Source organism: Dromiciops gliroides, chromosome 5, assembly GCF_019393635.1.
Source record: "Dromiciops gliroides isolate mDroGli1 chromosome 5, mDroGli1.pri, whole genome shotgun sequence".
In the NCBI taxonomy this organism is placed as follows: Eukaryota; Metazoa; Chordata; class Mammalia; order Microbiotheria; family Microbiotheriidae; genus Dromiciops; species Dromiciops gliroides.
The window spans coordinates 106,622,344-106,643,427 of NC_057865.1; the positions used below are offsets into that span (position 1 = coordinate 106,622,344).

Here is a 21,084-nt window from a genome sequence, read left to right on the forward strand (position 1 = left end):
TTCAACCATTCTAGAGGGCAACTTGGAACTATACCCAAAGAGCTATAAAACTAAATACCCTTTGATCCAGCAACACTGCTGCTAGTTTTATATCCCAAAGACATCTCCCCAAAACAGAAAAGGACCTATTTGTACAAAAATATTTATAGCAGCTCTTTTTGTGGTAGCTAAGAATTGGAAATCAAAAAAGATGCCCAACAATTGGGGAATGGCTAACAAGCTGTGATAAGACTAGCAGGATGGTTTCAGAAAATCCTAGAAAGAGTTGCATGAAATGATGTATATTGAAGTGAACAGAACCAGGAGAATGTTGTACACTGTAACAGCAATATTGTTTGATGAATAGCTAAATTACTTAGCTATTCTCAGCAATACAGTGATCCAAGACAATCCCAAAGGACTAATGCTGAAGCATATTATCTGTCTCCAGAGAAAGAACCAATATTCTTCATTTTCTTCTTTCAGTTTTTTCTTTTATCTGAGTCTTCTTATAAAAATGACTAATATGGAAATGTTTTACATTGTATATGTATAACCTATATATGATTGTTTACCACCTCAGGGAGGCGGTAAGGGAAGGGAGGGATAAAATTCGAAAGCAACAATTTTAAAGAAAAAGGTTAATAAAAGAAAAAAATTAAGTATTATATATTATATAATAAATTATATAATATTATATTATTTTAGTCCATGTGAAAATTGGTTATTTCACTTTTCTTATTTGTATAACTCTTTCCAAATATATCATAGATCTTCAAAACAAAGGCTGGGTAGCCAGTTATCCATTACTTTATAGTAGGGTATTTTTCATAAGTGTGTTAGACCAGGTGGCCACTGAATACTAAAAATGTGTGATTCTATTTCTTCCTGTTTTTGTAACAAAACCTTTAAGTTATACTCAGTCATATTTCCTATGACTGCACCCTCTTCTAACTGTGGACAGCCTTCTTGTCCTCACTTAAACAAGTCTTTGACCTCCTGACTTTACTCATATAATTCTTTTTTTTTTTTTTTTTTAGTGAGGCAATTGGGGTTAAGTGACTTGCCCAGGGTCACACAGCTAGTAAGTGTTAAGTGTCTGAGGCTGGATTTGAACTCAGGTACTCCTGACTCCAGGGCTGGTGCTCTATCCACTATGCCACCTAGCTGCCCGCTTACTCATATAATTCTGTGATTTGATCCCCATGACTAGACTACTTGGTATCCATCCTTGACCTGCTTTGTTATTTGAATATGTATACATTTCCATGAGAATTTGCCCAGTGACATCTTTGGAATAAAAGTTGCTATATTAAACACTGGATAAGATGGAATCTTTAATTGTTTAGTGTCTTAATCCCTTTTTTTTTTTTTTGGTAATAAAGTATTTTATTTTTTTTCCCATTACATGTAAAGATAGTTCTCAACTTTTGTTTATACAAGCTTTCCAATTTCAGATTTTTCTCCCTCCCCCCTCCCCTAGACAGCAGGTAATCTGATATAGATTTTATATATATATATACATATATATATATATATATACACACACACATAATAACATTAAACATATTTCTGCATTAGTCATGTTATAGGAGAAAAATCAGAGCAATGACGAAAAACCTCAACATAGAAGAACAACAGTATCAAAGACAAAAGAAATAGTATGGTTCATTCAGCATCTATTCTCCACAGTTCTTTTTTTTTTTTTCCTGGATTTGGGGATCCTCTTCTGTACCATTGCATTGGTGAGAAGAATCTAGTCCATCACAGTAGATCAACACACAATGTTGATGATACTGTGTACAATGTTCTTCTGGTTCTGCTCATCTCACTCATCATCAGCCCATGCAAGACCCTCCAGGTTTCTCTGACCTCCTCTGCTCATCGTTTCTTACAGCACAATAGTATTCCATTACATCTTAATCCCTTTTTGAAAATTGTTGGATATGTTGGTCACTTCCCAACAACCCCATTCCATTTGGGGGGGGGGCAGGGCAATGAGGGTTAAGGGACTTGCCCAGGGCCACACAGCTAGTAAGTGTCAAGTGTCTGAGACCGGATTTGAACTAAAGTCCTCCTAGTCCAGGGCCAGTGTTTTATCCACTGTGCCACATAGCTGCTGCCCTTTTTTTTTAAATTTATTTTTTTAACCTCATTCTATTTTGAGAGAGATGCAGGGGTTCTTAATCTTTTTTTTTTTTTTAATGTACTCCTTTGACAGTCTAGTGAAGGGACCTCTTCTTAGAATAATGTTTCTAAATTCACAAAATTTACAAAGGAGACCCATTATATGGGGTATCCAGTTTTAAGCTTTTAATAACTGAAGACTGCACTGTGGTTTTTGGGACTGAAATAATTACCAAAAACCATTTTTTTTTTTTTAAAGTTCACAGACCCCAGGTTAAGAATCCATGCACTAATAGTTAGGAAATTTTTTCTATCAAGCCTGAACTTGTCTCTGCAACTTACTAGTTCTGCCCCTGGGGCCAAAAAAAAGTAATAATATAATCCTTTATCCACATTCCAATCCTCCATATGCTTGAAAACTACTCTTCATCTCCTGAGCCTTATGCTTTCCTAACTAAAACCCCCTCATTTCCTTAAACTAATCCTCATGTAGCATAAACTTGAGGCTCTACATTTTCTTCATTCTCAACTGGCAGCTCCAGCTGACTGAAAGCTTAAGACCTGTTGTCTGATGAGGCCAGAGTACAAAAGTACAGCTAGGTCCTGATTAGTACTGATAATGAGTCCTGTAAAGTGGTCACATTATTAAAATTCATATCGCATATTTCCGTGGGGCTGGAAGCTAGGTACCGTATTTACAAAATTATATCTTTGAATATCAGTGCAAATTCAAATACATGTGACTACTTTATGGGCTTCTTTATATTCATAGGACTCAGGGCCTAGCTGTATGCTGTTCTGAATGCAGCCTACAGTGGCATTAGCTTTTTGGTTGGAATATCACACTTGACTCCATTGAGTTTATGGTCCCCCTTTTCCCCCCTCACAAATATCTTTTTCAATTCCTTAGTATTGAGTTCAAAGAATTTCTGTGATGTGATACATATGAAACACCACTGCTGTTTGAGGGTTAGTTGGTTTTTTGCATAAACTTTTTTTTCTTTTAAAAACTTTAAATTTTAATTCTTTTTCTTGATGCCCTTTGTTTTTAACATCACCTTCACTTCTTAATATTGGGTTCAAATGATTCCTTGTGTATAACATAAATGGAGAATACTTAACCCTGGGCCTGCATGTTCCCATTTTGGAACATAAAGACTCATGTTCCAAAATGGGATGTGAGATAGGTAACCAGGGATAATATAAAAATACAGAATAAAACAATAGGATATAACATGGGTTTGATATGACAGCTGCTTGAGGTGCGGGCCTTCCCACCTCTGGGAATTCCTAGAGCAAGAGTAGCTTTTAAATATTTCCCTCTTATCATTAAATGAAAATGGCAGCTAGGCTATTATATTAAATACATTTTTGTCATTGCTAGTTAAACAGTTTCACCTGGCTTAGAGCTCCCTGACTTAGATTAAAATAGTATCTTGGGGGCAGCTAGGTGGCACAGTGGATAGAGCACCGGCCCTGGAGTCAGGAGTACCTGAATTCAAATCCAGCTTCAGACACTTAACACTTACTAGCTGTGTGACCCTGGGCAAGTCACTTAACCCCAATTGCCTCACTAAAAAAAAAAAATAGTATCTTGAAGAAACAGAAGATAAGGGAAGATGTATACTCCTTTTAAGGGAAGATGTATATTCTTTTTTAAAAAGTTTTATTTTTATTAAACTTTTTATTAATAATTTTTAAACATTTAAGTTTAAAAATTATTAAACATTGCTATCACTTCCAAGTGATTCCCTCAACACACACATAACCTCCCCCACACACATATACCCATATTAAAACCCTCTCTTGCAACAAAAAGTCGAATTATGCAAAACAAATTTACACATTGGCCATGTATGAAAATGTCCACCTCAGTCCGTACCTCTAAGGCCATTAGATTTGCCAAGAGCTAAAAGCTATCCTTCACTCTCTTAGTCAAGTGGGTGGCTTTTGTTGCTTATGATAGCGGGCAGTTGTTGATGGAGATAGAGTTGATTTGTATTTGTGGAGGAAGTTTCCAAGTCAAGTCAACAAGTTTTTATTAAGTGCTTACAAGCTAGGGATTCAAATATGAGCAAAAACAAAGGCAGTCTGCCCTCTAGAAGCTTACTTTGTTTCTTTGTTTTTGTGGGGCAATGAGAGTTAAGTGACTTGTGAAGGGTCACACAGTTAGTAAGTGTCAAGTGTCTGAGGCTGGATTTGAACTCAGGTCCTCCTGAATCCAGGGCCAGTGCTTTATCCACTGCGCCACCTAGCTGCCCCCGAAGCTTATTATTATTATTTTTTTGGTGAGGCAATTGGGGTTAAGTGACTTGTTCAGGGTCACACAGCTAGCAAGTTTTAAGTGTCTAAGGCCGGATTTGAACTCAGGTCCTCCTGACTCCAGGGTCAGTGCTTTATCCACCGCACCACCTAGCTGCCCCTGAAGCTTACTTTTTAATGGGGGAAAAGACAATACATAAAAGAGAATTGAAAGTGGGAGGGAAGCTACCTGCATGGGACATGAGGGGAAAGTCTGGAAAGTCAGAAAAGCTAGGAAAAGAATGAAATATGACTGACTTGGGCTTTACCTCAAAATGCAGGTTCGCAGAGGAAATCATCCATGGGAAGGGATGTTCTAGGATAAGAAGGCCATGGACACTGAGTGAACTTCTAGAGTGAGAATGTAGCTTAGGCAGAGCCAGAAGAGAAATTCCACTATGGGAAGTCCCCATATCAATGAGATCACAGGTCCTAAACCACTCCCCCTGCCAAAGGATAGACTGGGGGGGGTTAGAACATTCCTTCTATACTTGGGTTCCACTCTTTAAAAAACATTTTGTAAACTTAATTTTACTTTTTTGATGAACAGAAATCCATATCTCTCCTTCCTACCTCCCTCCCCATTAAAAAAATAAGTAAAGGGGCAGCTAGGTGGCGCAGTGGATAAAGCACCAACCCTGGATTCAGGAAGACCTGAGTTCAAATTCTGCCTCAGACACTTGACACTTACTAGCTGCGTGACCTTGGGCAAGTCACTTAACCCCTGTTGCCCTGCCCCACCCCCCCAAAAGTAAAAAACACAACCTCTTGTAACAAATGTACACATAACAAATTTCAGAATTGGTTATGTCAAAAACCAAAACCCATTCGTCTCAATCTACACTCTTGAGTCCATTGCTTCTCAGCAAGGTGATAGATAGCATGCTTTATGATGAGTCCTCGGGAATTGTGGTCAGTTAGGTTGATCAGAGTTCTTAAGTCTTTCCAAGTTGTTTGTCTGTACATACTGTTGTATAAGTTGTTTCCCTGGTTATTCTTCACTCTGCATTAGTTCATACAAGTCTTCCCATGTTCTGGTCCTAGTCTTGACCAGTGGAATGCATATTCAAGAAATCCAATCTGGTTTAAGTTTATAACCTGAAACCACTTTTTTAAAAAAGCTAACCAGTTCCTATGGAGTCTTTTTTCCCCCTCTTCTCTCTCTATTTTCTAGTTTGGGTGTGAACAAAGTAAAGGGTATAGTATAGGAAAAGTAAAACATGAAAAAAATATTACACAATGAAAAAGTTCCCAGGAAAATACTCTTAGTACTGTTTTATTTTGTATACCACAGATCTAGCTCTGATCATATATATTCTTTCCTCACCCAAAGTGTTTAATTTGCTTGTTATTAGTTATTTGTTTTTTCCTCTGATTGGAAACATATATATCTACAGTGGAAATTGGACAGTAGGACTTGTTTTTGCTGGACTACATCTATTAGGACAGATGAATTGAATGGCAGGTGATTAGTATAAGACTGCAGTGAGCTGTAATTTGAAGTATTTCTTGATTCTCTTATGCCAGGTCTGCCCCTTCTACAACAGAGGTGAAGGGCCCCATGGATCCTGCCACCTCCAGGATAATTGCACCAAGCTCCATATTTGTAAGCATTTCATCTGGGGGGAGTGTAGGTTTCAGAAGTGCAAGCGATCTCATGATCTACATGCTGAAAATGCAATGAAGTTGCTGAGAGAGCAAGGGTTGAGTACCTCTGCTATCTTAAACGTCCAGAGAATCTGCAAGTACAAGCATTCAGAGATCTGCAAATCCTTTGAGAAGAAGAAAGGTAAGAATGGAGGGGTTATCATGAATGACAGTATGGAGGTTGGTTGGTTGGTTGGTTTTTTTCTCTGCTGGAAATTTGGAGAAATCTCAGCCTCAATCCCCATTTTGTTCTTTGGAAAACTTGCCATGATCGGCATTTAAGAAAACTCATAGGATTATCTTTAGAGTTAGAAGATACCACAGAGTTCATCTGCTCCTTTATAGATCAGAAATCTCCAGACCAGAAAGGTCTAAGAAAATCAGCATTTCATTAGCAAATAGGAATAATTTTAACCTCTTCTTTTCAATGTTTGTGTTTTTAATATCTTTCTCTTGTCTCATTCCTATTGATAACATTTCTAAAACAATGAATGATAACACTGGGGGAAGAAAGCATTCTTTCATTTATTTCTATATTTGTTGGAAAATCTAAGGTTTTTCCATCGCTAATAATGCTAGCTTTTTCTTTGTTATGTACTTTGTTATTTTTGTTATTGTACTTTGTAAGGTTTATTTTAGCACGAATGAGTATTGTACTTTGCTATAGGCCTTTTCTGCATCTATTGATATATTATCTTTTTTGTGGTGGTATAAAATATTATTTGTGTTAATTTCCCCCAATGTTGAACCATTTTTATGCTTTTGGCATAAATCTGACTTGTTTGTAGTGAACAAGTTTTTGATGTTGCCTTCATCTTTTTGTTATGGTTTTATTTAAAATTTTATGGATAAAGCACCAGCCCTGGATTCAGGAGGATCTGAGTTCAAATTTGGCCTCAGACACTTGACACTTACTAGCTGTATGACCCTGGGCAAATCTCTTAACCTTCATTGCCCCACCAAAAAAAATTAATATTCATTAGTCTTATTTGTATATAGTTCTTTTTCTTTGTGTTCCTATAGAGGTTGTAAGTAGCAAGAGTTCTGGCTCCATATCCAGTGTTCTTTCTACCATACCACACTGTCTTTGGAATTTGACCACATCCCACAGACCAGCAGTATTATTTCTCCATAATGCCACTGATGGAAATTTTGTTGGAGAGCATTGTTGGTGTAGATACATACAATTATGTATTGAGCAAATTCCTCATGCAAAAGCCCTTGGATGCATTGTCCTTCTAGAACTTAATTTTCCTTCTAATTACCCATCTTTCCCTTATTACTTTTTAAATGATTTTCTTCTAGGGGATCTTTAAGCATGTATTGGTTGGTTGTGTTGTACTAAGGAAGTAGAAGTTATCATTTAGTACAGTATCCTGATGTCTTTGTCTGGTCCCTTACTTTTCTAAGAGTATATACAATGAGACTTAGTGGCACCTAGTCTGGAAATACATTAACCATTTGGTGGCTTACCTAACTCCACTCCCCAAATTTCTCACATGGCATGCCTGTTTCTGATTGCAGGCCTTCAACTGCCCATGAAGGAGGAGCAGATTTCTTTGCCTTGTCTCCTGTTGTTTTCTGAACCTCTTCATTGTTTTATGCCCCTAACTGCTGTATACTCAGAAACTTTCTGATTTTCTCTTAACTATCAGCTTTAAGGTATACTACTGATGGTCCTCTCTTGGTTTTAGCTTTGGGCCTCTCCTTCTGTGACCCAACACTGCTTACAGTCCTATAGGGCATGGCTTTGTACAATGTTTTGGAATAAGTAGAAACTGGAAACTCTGGGACCAGTAAAACAGGGCTGACCTGTGAATGAGTGAAGGCTGGTGTAGTATATAGAAAGGGAGAAATTGATCAGATTGGCATGAGAAGGAAGGAGAAAATTGTACTTTGGAACCTGAAAAAAAGGTAGTGAAAGTGAGAAACTGAAGGGCTTCTATTTGTTTTTCAGAGGAAGGAGAAATTTCCTGTTTTTGGTTATAAGGTGTTTGGGAAAGAGGCTACCAAGTTATGCCTTAGTCATTCATGGTTTGAAATGGGGGCAGAGAATTAGAGTAGTTGTGTCTAATGACTGGAAGACCTGGAGCTGGGTGTAGGGGGAGAAGCCATGAATGGAGAAAGCTTCATATTATTTATTTTGGGGGAAGTTATCTATATACCCCTCCCTACCTTGCATGCTATTAAACATATAACAAGTATATAATAAATTGATGAATATGCAGTTAAAATAGATATTGAACACCTGCTATGTGGTAGGCACCATAGGGAGATATAGATATACTACAGTCTGTGTCCTCAGGGAACCCAGTAAGACAAACACCATGAGAGGTTCAGCTCCCAAGAGAGTGGGTATCAAGCACAGTTCTTAAAACTTTTTTGTGTTAAGGGGGACCACCTCCCCCTTCTTTGGCAATCTGGTGAAACCCTTCCCAGAAAATATTATTAAATGCATAAGATAAAATTATATTAAAATAAAGATGTGATTTGTGTTCCTCTCCAAGTTCATGGACCCCTTGAAATTTATTCAAGGGTAAATTTTTTTGGGTTAAGTGGTTCTTTGGTTAAGAAGCCCTGGTTTAGAGAGAAAAGAATCAAAATTGTGAAGAGAATACTTAAGAAGCTTAACATTCCAGTTCTCCTTCCACATGACTGCCCAAGTGATTTTCTTAAGCAGATAGCTGATTGTGTCACTTCCTTACTCAAGAAGTTCTTTTTTAAAATATCTTTAAGTTGTGCCTATTTTTATCATTCATTTAAAAATACTTTTTGAGTTCCAAACTATCTACCTCCCTCAAGTCCCTCCCTTCTCATTGAGAAGGTAAGCAATATGATATTAATTCTACATGTGAAATTATGTAAAACATTTTCATATTAGCCACATTGCCAAAAAAACCCACAATAAAAATTAAGAAACACAAAGTGAAAAAAATATGCTTCCATCTTCACTCAGAGTTCATCAGTTCTCTTTCTGGAGGTAGATAGCATTTTTCATCATGGATCCTTAGGAATTGTCTACTCAATAAATTTAAACATTATTTATTCAATATTTCCCCCCCCCCAATTACATGTAAAAAACAATTTTTAACTTTCGTTTTTTAAAATTGAGTTCCAAATTCTCTCCCATTCTTCCCTCCCCCCTCATTGAGAAGGCAAGCAATTTGATATGTTATACATGTGCAGTCATGCAAAATATATTTCCATATTGTTCATGTTGTGAAAGAAAACACAGACCAAAAGACCCCAAAACAAAACCCTAAGAAAAATAGTTTTTTAAAAAAGTATGCTTTGATCTAGATTCATAGTTTATCAGTTCTTTCTCTGGGGATGGATAGCATTTTTCATCACAAGTCTTTCAAAATTGTCTTGAATCATTGAATTGCTGAGGATAGCTGTCATTCACAGTTCATCATAATACAATATTGCTATTACTATTTACAGTGTTCTCCTTGTATCACTCCATATAAGTCTTTCTAGGTTTTTCTGAGAGCATTCTGCTCATCATTTCTTATATATAGCTCATCAGTATTCCTCCCACTACTTAATTCAGCCATTCCCCAATTGATGAGCATCCTCTCAATTTCCAATTCTTTGCCACCACTAACAGAGCTACTATAAATATTTTTGCACGTATAAGTCCTTTTCCTTTTTATTTTTTTATCTCTTTGGGGCTACAGACCTAGTAGTGGTGCTGCTGGGTCAAACAGTATGCATAGTTTTATAGCTCTTTGGGCAAATTGCTCTCCAGAATAGTTGAATCAGTTCATAGTTCCATCAACAATGCATTAGTGGGGCAGCTAGGTGGCCCAGTGGATAGAGCACCGGCCCTGGAGTCAGGAGTACCTGAATTCAAATCCAGCTTCAGACACTTAACACTTACTAGCTGTGTGACCCTGGGCAAGTCACTTAACCCCAATTGCCTCACTTAAAAAATAAAAATTAAAAAACAAACAAACAAACAAAAAAACAATGCATTAGTGTCCCAATTTTCCCACATCCCCTCCAACATTTGTTATTTTCTTTCTGTCATATTAGCCAATCTGATAGGTGTGAGAGGGGGTACCTCAAAATTGTTTTACTTTGCATTTCCTTAATTAATAGTGATTTAGATTAATTTTTTTGTATGGCTATAATTAGCTTTTATTCCTTTGTCTAAAAGCTACCTATTCATTTCCTTTGACCATTTATCAATTGGGAAATGGCTCTTTCAATAAACTCTTTTTTTTTTAAAGTGACAGTATCAAAAATGAGAAGGGTGATGTTACCACCAATGAAGTAGAAATTAAATCAATAATTAGGAATTATTTTGCCCAACTGTATGCCAATAAATTTGACAATCTAAATGAAATGGATGAATATTTACAAAAATACAAACTTCCCAGGTTAACTGAAGAAGAAATAAAATCTTTGAATAAACCCATATTAGAAAAAGAAATTGAACAAGCCATTAATGAACTCCCTAAGAAAAATTCCTCAGGGCCAGATGGGTTTATGGGTGAATGTTACCAAACATTTAAAGAACAATTAATTCCAATATTATACAAATTATTTGGAAAAATAGGTGAAGAAGGAATCCTACCATATTTGTTTTATGACACAAATATGGTGGTGATGCCAAAACTGGCAAAGCAAAAACAGAGAAAGAAAATTATAGACCAATTTCCCTAATGAATATTGATGCTAAAATCTTAAATAAGATATTAGCAAGGAGATTATAGCAAGTGATCACCAGGATAATACACTATGACCAGGTGGGATTTATACCAGGAATGCAGGGCTGGTTCAACATTAGGAAAATTATTAACATAATCAACCACATCAGTAAGAAAACCAACCAAAATCATATGATTATCTCAATAGATGCAGAGAAAGCTTTTGACAAAATACAGCACCCATTCCTAATAAAAACACTAGAGAGTTTAGGAATAGGTGGAACTTTCCTTAAAATAATAAACAGTATCTACCTAAAGCCATCAGCAAGTATTATATGCAATGGAGATAAATTAGAGGCCTTCCCAATAAGATCAGGGGTGAAACAGGGATTTGCATTATCACCTCTATTATTTAATACTGTACTAGAAATGTTAGTTTTAGCAATCAGAGAAGAAAAAGGAATTAAAGGAATTAGAATAGGCAAGGAGGAAACAAAACTATCACTCTTTGCAGATGATATGATGGTATACTTAAAGAATCCTAGAGAATCAACTCAAAAATTACTTGAAACAATTGAGAACTTTAGCAAAGTAGCAGGATATAAAATAAATCCACATAAATCATCAGCATTTCTATACATGACCAACAAAGTCCAGCAGCAAGAGATAGAAAGAGAAATTCCATTTAAAGTAACGGTAGATAATATAAAATACTTGGGAGTCTACTTGCCAAGACAAACCCAGGAACTCTATGAACACAACTACCAAACACTCTTCACACAAATCAGATCAGATCTAAATAATTGGAAAGATATCAATTGCTCATGGATAGGCAGAGCTAATATAGTAAAAATGACAATACTGCCTAAATTAATTTACTTATTCAGTGCCATACCAATCAGACTACCTAAAAATTGTTTTATAGAGCTAGAAAAAATGATAACAAAATTCATCTGGAAATACAAAAAATCAAGAATATCTAGGGAAATAATGAAAAAAAATTCACAGGAAGGTGGGTTAGCGGTACCAAACCTAGAGCTTTACTATAAAGCAGCAGTCATCAAAACTATCTGGTACTGGCTAAGAAATAGAGTGGAGGATCAGTGGAATAGTCTAGGCACAGGAAACGCAATAGTAAATGACACTAGTAATGTAGTGTTTGATAAACCCAAAGACTCCAGCTTCTGGGATAGGTACTCAGTATTTGACAAAAACTTCTGGGAAAACTGGAAGATAGTATGGCAGAAATTAGGCATAGGCCAATATCTTACACCTTATACTAAAATAAGGTCAAAATGACTACATGATTTAGACATAAGAGGTGATATCATAGGTAAATTAGGAGAGAAAGGAATAGTCTACCTATCAGATCTTTGGAAAAGGAAAACAGTTTATAACCAAACAAGAGATAGAGAATATTATAAAATTCAAAATGGATGATTTTGATTACATTAAATTAAAAAATTTTTGTATAAACAGAAGCAATGCATCCAAAATTAGAAGGGAGGCAGAAAGCTGGGAAACAATTTTTATGGCCAGTACTTCTGATAAAGGCCTCATTTCTAAAATATATAGGGAATTAAATCAAATTTATAAGAATCCAAGTCATTCCCCAATTGATAAATGGTCAAAGGATATGAACAGGCAGTTTTCTGATGAAGAAACCAAAGCTATCTATTCCCATATGAAAAAATGCTCTAAATCTCTAATGATTAGAGAGACGCAAATTAAAACAACTCTGAGGTACCACCTGACACCTATCAGATTGGCTAAAATGACAAAAAAGGAAAATAATAAATGTTGGAGAAGCTGTGGGAAAATTGGAACACTAATGCATTGTTGGTGGAGCTGTGAACTGATCCAACCATTCTGGAGAGCAATTTGGAATTATGTCCAAAGGGTGATAAAGCTGTGCATACCCTTTGACCCAGCAATATCACTTTTGGGCCTTTTTCCCAAAGAGATCATGGAAAGGAGAGAGGGACCCACATGTACAAAAATATTTATAGCTGCTCTTTATGTGGTGGCAAGGAATTGGAAGTTGAGGGGGTGCCCATCAATTGGGGAATGGCTGGACAAGTTGTGATATATGAATACAATGGAATACTATTGTGCTGTAAGAAACGATGAGCAGGAGGAGTTCAGAGAAACCTGGAGGGTCTTGTGTGGGCTGATGATGAGTGAGATGAGCAGAACCAGAAGAACATTGTATCATCAACATTGAGTGTTGATCTACTGTGATGGACTATATTCTTCTCACCAATGCAATGGTACAGAAGAGTTCCAGGGAACTCATGATAGAAGAGGATCTCCAAATCCAGGAAAAAAAACAACTGTGAAGTATAGATGCTGAATGAACCATACTATTTCTTTTGTTTTTGGTGCTGTTGTTTTTCTATTTTGAGGTTTTTCTTCATTGCTCTCATTTCTCTCTTATAACATGACTAATGCAGAAATATGTTTAATGTTATTATGTGTATGTATGTGTGTATATATATATTTCAGATTACCTGCTGTCTAGGGGAGGGGGGAGGGAGGGAGAAAAAATCTGAAAATGGAGAGCTTGTATAAACAAAAGTTGAGAACTATCTTTACATGTAATGGGGAAAAAAATACTTTATTAATTAAAAAAAAATAAAGTGACTTGCCCAGGGTCACACAGCTAGTAAGTGTCAAGTGTCTGAGTTCAGATTTGAACTCAGGTCCTCCTGAATCCAGGGCTGGTGCTTTATCTACTGCACCACCTAGCTGCCCCCTGTTTCATTCTTTATTTTCAGCACTTAGCACAGTGCCTGGTATATAATAGGTGCTCAGGATCACATAGGTAGTAAGTGGCAGGGCTGGGATATAGGTTTTTTTCTTCTTTGGCTACCCTTACTACTCTTAATGGCTTACTATGGTCTCTAGAATAAAATATAAACTCAATTGTTTAGCTTTTAAATCCTTTCACACTTTTTGTCCCAATCTATCTTTCCACTCTCATTGGACTAATTATTCCTCTTCTTGCCTGCCAAGAGCCAGACGAACTGAACTTTTCTCTGTTCCTCACATGGGACACTCCTTCTTCAGTCTCTGTACATTTATACTGGGTGACCCTTATGCCTGGAATATATATATATCTTCCCCACCTCTGCATCACAGTTCCTCTCCCTTTAAGATTCAGCTCAATCACCACCTTCTAAATGAAGCCTTACTCCCTATCAAGCTCCCTTGTATTTATTCTCTTTAAATGTATTCTCTATATGCCCTTGTCATCTCCCTCCTTGTGAGTAGTGATTATTTCATTATTTATCTTTCTTTTCTTTTCTTTCCTTTCCTTTCCTTTTTTTTTTTTGTCTTTCCTTTGGGGGGGCGGGGCAGGCAGGGTAATGAGGGTTAAGTGACTTGACCAGAGTCACACAGGTAGTAAGTGGTCTGAGGCCAAATTTGAACTCAGGTGCCCCTGAATCCAGGGCCAGTGCTTTATCCACTGTGCCATCTAGCTGCCCCCTGTTTCATTCTTTTTTTTCAGCACTTAGCACAGTGCCCGGTATATAATAGGTGCTCAGGATCACATAGGTAGTAAGTGGCAGGGCTGGGATATAGGTTTTTTTCTTCTTCGGCTACCCCAAATTATTTATTTTTATTTTTTTATTACAATAAATACCAAATAAAGCCAGCATTTTTGAATTTATTGCAGAACCAAAGAGGATTGTAAATAAAACTGTGAATCATTATTACACAGAGCAAAAATTCTTAACTTTTTGTGTTATAGACCCCTTTGTTAACCTGGTGAAGGGACCCCTTCTCAGAATAATATTTTTAAAGGCATAAAATAAAATCCAGAGGCTTACATAGGAAACCTATCACATTAAAACACAGTTATCAAAACATATTTTTTTAAGTTTATAAGACCCAGGTTAAGAACTCCTGACATAGAGCATATACTTTTGTTTTAAAATATATAATAAATTCAACATATAATTTTCAAAAACATTCTGCTCATCTCTGATTCCATTTGGCCTTCCTTGTATTCTGTCATTTTTTGTGGGGAGGGAAATTCGATTCCTAATCACTTCTTTGTTCTAACTCTTCTTCCCCAACTTAAAAAAAACAACAGTACCTTTGTAACACATATTCATAGACAAGCTCAGCATAACCCCACATTGGTCATGTCCAAAAATGGAGGTCTCATTCTGCATCTCTCTGGCTAGGAGGTGAGAAGAATGCTTCATCATCATTATTCTGAAATCATGGCTGGTCATCAATGAGTTCTTAAGCCTTTCAAAATTATTTTTCTTACAATGTTAATGGTTTTTTTTTTCTTTCTTTTTTTTTTTTTTTTTTGCGGGGCAATGGGGGTTAAGTGACTTGCCCAGGGTCACATAGCTAGTTAAGTGTCAAGTGTCTGAAGCCGGATTTGAACTCAGGTACTCCTGAATCCAGGGCCGGTGCTTTATCCACTGCACCACCTAGCTGCCCCCCAATGTTAATGTTATTGTAGTATTTGTTCTCTTGGTTCTGCTCACTTCACTCTGCATCAGTTCATAGAAGTCTTTCCAAGGTTCTCTGAAATTGTCCCCTTCATCTTTTGTTATGGAATGATAACATTCCACATACCACAATTTCTTTAGTCATTTCCCCATTTGTTGGGCATCTTTTTCACTTCCAGTTCTTTATCACTACAAAAAGAATTATTGCCGCTCTAAATATTTTTGTGCATATGGATCTTTTTAAAAAAATATTTTTGTATAGGTATAGTATTAGTACTGCTACATCAGTTTTGGCAACATAATTCCAAATTGCTTTCCAGAATGGTGGAACTGATTCACAGCTCTACCAAAAGTGCATTGATGTGCCTGTTTTCCTACAGTCCCTACAAAATTTAGTATATTCTATTTTTGTCAACCTTTCTGATTTGATAAGTGTGAAATGGAACCCCCAGAGTTACTTCAATTTGCTTTTCAGAGTTGGGGCTGGAAGTGAGGAATTGCTTTTCTATTGCTTTTCCACTGTGTTATAGGAGGTTGGGGATGAGGAAATTGGAAGGTGGAATAAAAATTAGCAAATTTGGCTCCAAGGAAATAACTAGGTATTATCTGAGGTACCAAGTCCAGAGGATCCTTCTGTCTTGGTTCTGTAAATCAGCTATACCAATCAGTATAATATCCAATGTTGTCTGGATATTCTTGGCCTTTGTAGAATGTTCTTGGTTGTTGATTACAGTTTTCTCAGTACTTATGTATTTTCCTGTTATGTGGTAGCCAAAATGCTTTATCAACCTTAAGATACTCATGATATCCAGAATGAAAGAGCGACAGTCCCACCCTTTTTTCTTTTAGTTTAAACATGTGCAATTATGTAAAATATTACCATATTAGTCATTTTGTATAAGAAAATACTAATAAAAGAAAAAAATTAAAGATATAAAGTGAAAATAGCATACTTCAGTCTATTCGATCAATATCAGTTCTTTCTTTGGAGGTGGATAGTATGCTTCATCATGAGTCTTTTGGGATTGTCTTGGGTCACTGTACTGCTGAGAATAGTTAAGTCATTCACAGTTCTTTGTCAAAAAATATTGCTGTCTCTGTGCACAATGTTCTCCTGGTTTTCACCATATATCAGTTCATTTAAGTCTTTCCAGGCCTTTCTGAAATTGCCCTGTTTGTCATTCCTTATAGCACAATAATATTCCATTACAATCATATACCATAGCTTGTTCATCCATTCCTCAATTGATGAGCATTCCTTTGATTTCCAATTTTTATCACCACAAAATGATCTGCTATAAATATTTTTGTACAAATATGTCTTTTTTTCTTTTTAGTCCCACCTTTTCTAGCCCTGATCCAAATATATCTGGAGGATTGTGTTCATTTCTGAGGACCATATTTCAGGATGGATGTTGACAAGTTAGGGCACAACTAGGAAAGGGAGATCAGACTGAAAATTATATGCTATATGAGAATTGGTTGAATGAACTAGAGATGTTTTACCTAGAGAAAGACTTGTAAGGGACTTGATTGTTTGTTTGAAGGGTTGTCAATGTAGTTTACAGGTTAGAATTGTTTTTCAGAACCATGGATGCTGTAGGGTGATAAATTTGAACTTGGGATCAGGGAAACCTTTCTAATCATTAGAACTGTCCATATGTGGAATGGGCACCATCCCTGAAAGTCCTTGAAAGCAGAGCCTTGATGATCACTTACTAAGGATTTTGTGGCTAAGATTTTCATTCTGGTATTGTTTGAGTCCTTCTAACTCTGAAATTTTTAAATTTCCATATACATGTATATTTCCTACACTTGTCCATCTATAAGGTCTCTTGTCCTTGACCATTCTTCTATGATTTTGAATTTAAATTTTGTTCCTGATTAATTTAAAATCATAGTTAAATTTTTATTTACAGTTAACTACTAGCTGCTTATAGATACCGTTTTACAGAGATTATGAACTAGTGAGTGGTAGAAACATTTATTATATATGCCATTTCAGATCTCTCTTTTTTTAAAAAACAGAAAAACGATCTGAGTCTGTTTCTACAAGCAATGAGAAGACAAAAAGCAATGAGATTTGCCTTTACTACATCTGGAAATTCTGCAAACAAAAAGGTGAGTTGAATTTGTAGCAGGACAGTAAGAAATAGCTCCCACTTTCCATCCTGGTGTCAACTCACTCTGTAGAATAGCAGTATTTATTGGCAGTTAAAATAAAGTTAACACATTCTATTTTCCAAGGTTGAATCTTGACTGTTCCAAAGGAAGGTAGCTGAGTCAAATCAAGAGGTGGCAGGCCTGAGTGCTCTTCTTAAATGGAGACTTTGGCTCTCCAATCAGGGTAGAGGTAGAGGTAAAGGGAGAAGTCCCAGGGTGGAAGGTGCTGATGAGTTATGAACACCAAGGCTAATGCAATTTTTTTTTTTGGTGAGGTAATTGGGGTTAAGTGACTTGCCCAGGGTCACACAGCTAGTAAGTGTTAAGTGTCTGAGGCCGGATTTAAACTCAGGTCCTCCTGATTCCAGGGCCGGTGCTCTATACACTGCACCACCTAGCTGCCCTCTAATGCAATCTTTCAGGACAATGAAGTTCCTGGGGACAAGATGGAGAAGTCCAGAGTAGCACAGGGTTCCTTTAAAAGTAAATTTCCAGGGCAGCTAGGTGGCGAAGTGGATAGAGCACCGGCACTGGATTCATGAGGACCTGAGTTCAAATCCAGCCTCAGACACTTAACACTTAATAGCTGTGTGACCCGGGGCAAGTCACTTAACCCCAATTACCTCACTAAAAAAACAAAAAAAAACCTGAAAAACTAATCTTTCTCTAAAAAAAAAAAAAAAAGTAAAATTCCTGGGACAGCTAGGTGGCACAGTGGAGAAAGCACTGGCCCTGGATTCAGGAGGACCTGAGTTCAAATCTGGCCTCAGACACTTGCCACTTATTAGCTGTGTGACCCTGAGCAAGTCACTTAACCGTCATTGCCTTGTGCCCCCTCCCCCCCACCAAAAAAAGGTCAATTTCCCCAGTCATTTATTTCAGCTAAAGAGGCCACTTGTTATTATTCCTCATGTGTCACAGTCTACCTCTCACCTCTGTGCCTTTGGATATGCATATATCCTCCATGCCGGGAAAGCATTTACCTTAATTCAAACCCAGCCTCACTTACGTGACTCTGGGCAAGTCACTTAACCTGTTTAATTCAGTTTCCTCAACTGCAAAAAAATGAGACCTTGGAAGAGGAAATGACAAACCACTCCATAGATTACCTACCAAACAGAATTTCTGCGAGGATCAAATCAGATAATTAATGAATATAAGGTGCCTTTTTAAAAAAAAACATAAACAACAATGGAAAATGATATTATTACTTATTTGTCTGACTGTCTAATACTCAAAGAACAACACATAATCATATTCCTGTTTATTTTTTTACCATGTTCACACTTATTTTCATTTCTATAGTCTAATAGTAAGTATTTTGTGTTCATTGAAAATTTTCTTTACAGGTAACTGTAGGAATATTCATTACAAGTTGCCTTACAGATGGCAAAAGTTGGAAGGCACTGTTTGGAATGATCTTCCCATGATGGAAGGGATTGAAAAAACTTATTGTGACCCAAAGAACTCCAGGTAAGGTGAGATTTCCATCCCTTTTCCTGAGCTCCAGGTTAGTACCAAACATGAAAGTCCAGAATATATTCCCCATCATTTTCCTTTAGATTTTGGTGGTGTTGAATCATAGAGGAGACCTAGTGAACACTAATCAACTTGTCATGGATGGAAAAAAGACAATGCGACTACATTTTGACAAGGATGGTTTCAATTTGTTGAGATGATTTTTCCAATTTGGAACACCTATGTATAACCTTAGAATTCACTTGGCTTGTGAATCCTAACAACTTATTTCTTTTTATTTTCGTGGCTCACAAAATAACTAATATGATGAGGAAACTCTACCAATGTAGGTTGGAGGGTTCTTGTCAACTTATAGTCTTAGTTATACATGTGTATAACCTATTTCAAATTGGTCACTGTCTCAGGGAGGGGAGAAGTAAGGGAGGAAGAAAGAGAATTTGAAATGTAAAATTTAAAAAAAATGTTAAAATTATCTTTACATGTAATGGGAAAAATAATATTATTAAGAAGACCCCAAAATACAGTTGTTTTAAATTCAGATTTTAGACTTATTCATGGTAATAGGTAACAGATTCACTTTGATATTGAAACAAGGTACATAAATTTTATCTAAGTAGTGTGCTAGCCTATTAACTACCTGGGCAAATCACCTAACCTGTTTTCTAATATTTAAAAAGGGGGGGTCATAACATTTATAATAATAATAATAATATTTTCTTTAATGGGCAAAGTTATTTGTATACTTTAAATATTCATCACACCTGGAATGTTTTGTTCATGGGAGCTATTGTTATCATTTGATATTTTGGAAGTTAATTTCAAATATGATTAATCTAGCTACTAAGTACTTACTATTTGATCAGCAATGTACTGGCTGCTAAAGGAGATTCTTAAGGAATAACTCAGATTCAGTTTATGAAATGCTTTACGTATAAGTTAAATTTATTTTATTTTAAAATATATTTTATTTTTATATCACTTTCATTTTACAAACACATCCCTCCCCCTCCCCCATAGCCATTCCTTATAACAAAGAATAAAAAAAAAGGAAGGAGAAAGAATTCTGTTTAACAAAACCAACAGACATATCTATTGTGTATGACAGTGGATGTGATATTCTGCCCCACAGTCCCTTACTTCTAAAAAGAAGGGAAACAGCTGCTGTAAACCATTTGTCCAGTTCCATTGTTCCTCTGGTTCAGTTGGAGAATTCCCAATTTTGACTTGCTTTGAGGTGAGAGAAAAATTGAACTCCATTCAGGAAGGAATCCACAGAAGGCTCTTTATTCCATCCTTTGGCCCCATGTCTGTAGTGCCTCTGAGAAGTACCATTGATTGCTACTTTAGATTAGGTGTTTTAGGCAGCCCTTTCTAGCCTTTTTCATCTAGAACAGTCAAAGCCTTGGGCCTGGTGGTTGGGACTGTGATTTCTTTTGTTTCTGTGTTCTCCTGGAAGGAGTCAATATTTTTCCTTTAAATTTAGGGATAGGGATCAGACTTGTGATTCCATTGGTATAAAATATTCCCATGTGAGGAAACTCTACAAATGTAGGTTGGAAGTTTCTTGTCAACTTATAGTCTATGTAGAGATTGCCCTGGGGACTCTGAGAGGTTAGGTAAATTTTCCAGTATATGTCAGAGGTAGGACCTGAATTCAGGTTTTCCTGACTCTGAGGCTAGCTCTCTCTTCACTACCCCAAGCTGCTTCTCTTTATTAAACTGTCACTATTCCATATCACCATCTCTCTTCTACCAGGAAGGAAATGGCATAATTAGACATTAATTTCTCTGGGTTAGGCATTGCCTCACTGTCTGTAGCAGGAATAAATCTAGTTATTCCTCTCTAGGGAAAGGTACCTTAGGTCACTTGATTCTAAAAGTTACAGGATTCCCCCAGTTAAGCTCAAAAGGGAACTTGGAACCTGCTTTCCTCCCTTATTTTTATAGGTTAGGGTTCCACCCATTTCTCATAGAAATACACTCAAGATATGAGAGATAATTTACTATGACAATTTTTCTTCTCTCCTGTTTAGATATGTTTCCCCAGCCCCATCTCCCTCTTCTCCCTCGTACATCAGTCTCCTGTTCAACTTGGCCCTTGGTCTTCCGCCTCTTTTCCCAAATGTTGGAGTCCAGTGAGTAATGCTTATTCTGTTTTCCATCTTCATCCTTCCTCATGGTAGAAGAGTTACTGAGTGATGAAGAGAAACTAAATAGACAGTAGAGAATCTTCTGGAGGTATTATTCTTCCCTCTCTCCTC

General features: G+C 36.6%; 1 protein-coding gene across 3 annotated transcripts in view; it reads left to right on the forward strand.

Moving 5' to 3' along the window:
* The window catches only part of LOC122729581 (protein mono-ADP-ribosyltransferase PARP12-like), a 78,659-nt gene that overhangs the window by 18,491 nt on the left and 39,084 nt on the right, over window positions 1-21,084 (forward strand). For 2 of the 3 annotated variants that reach the window (XR_006353337.1, XM_043968537.1), the window contains exons 3-6: window positions 5,935-6,196; window positions 17,210-17,302; window positions 18,694-18,817; window positions 20,857-20,958. Coding sequence is in view for 2 of the 3 variants with exons in the window: in XM_043968537.1 (XP_043824472.1) it covers window positions 5,935-6,196; window positions 17,210-17,302; window positions 18,694-18,817; window positions 20,857-20,958 (581 nt within the window). In the remaining variant the exon portion in view is untranslated. The remainder of the gene's footprint in view (window positions 1-5,934; window positions 6,197-17,209; window positions 17,303-18,693; window positions 18,818-20,856; window positions 20,959-21,084) is intronic. The other variant, XM_043968538.1, reaches the window with a different exon arrangement.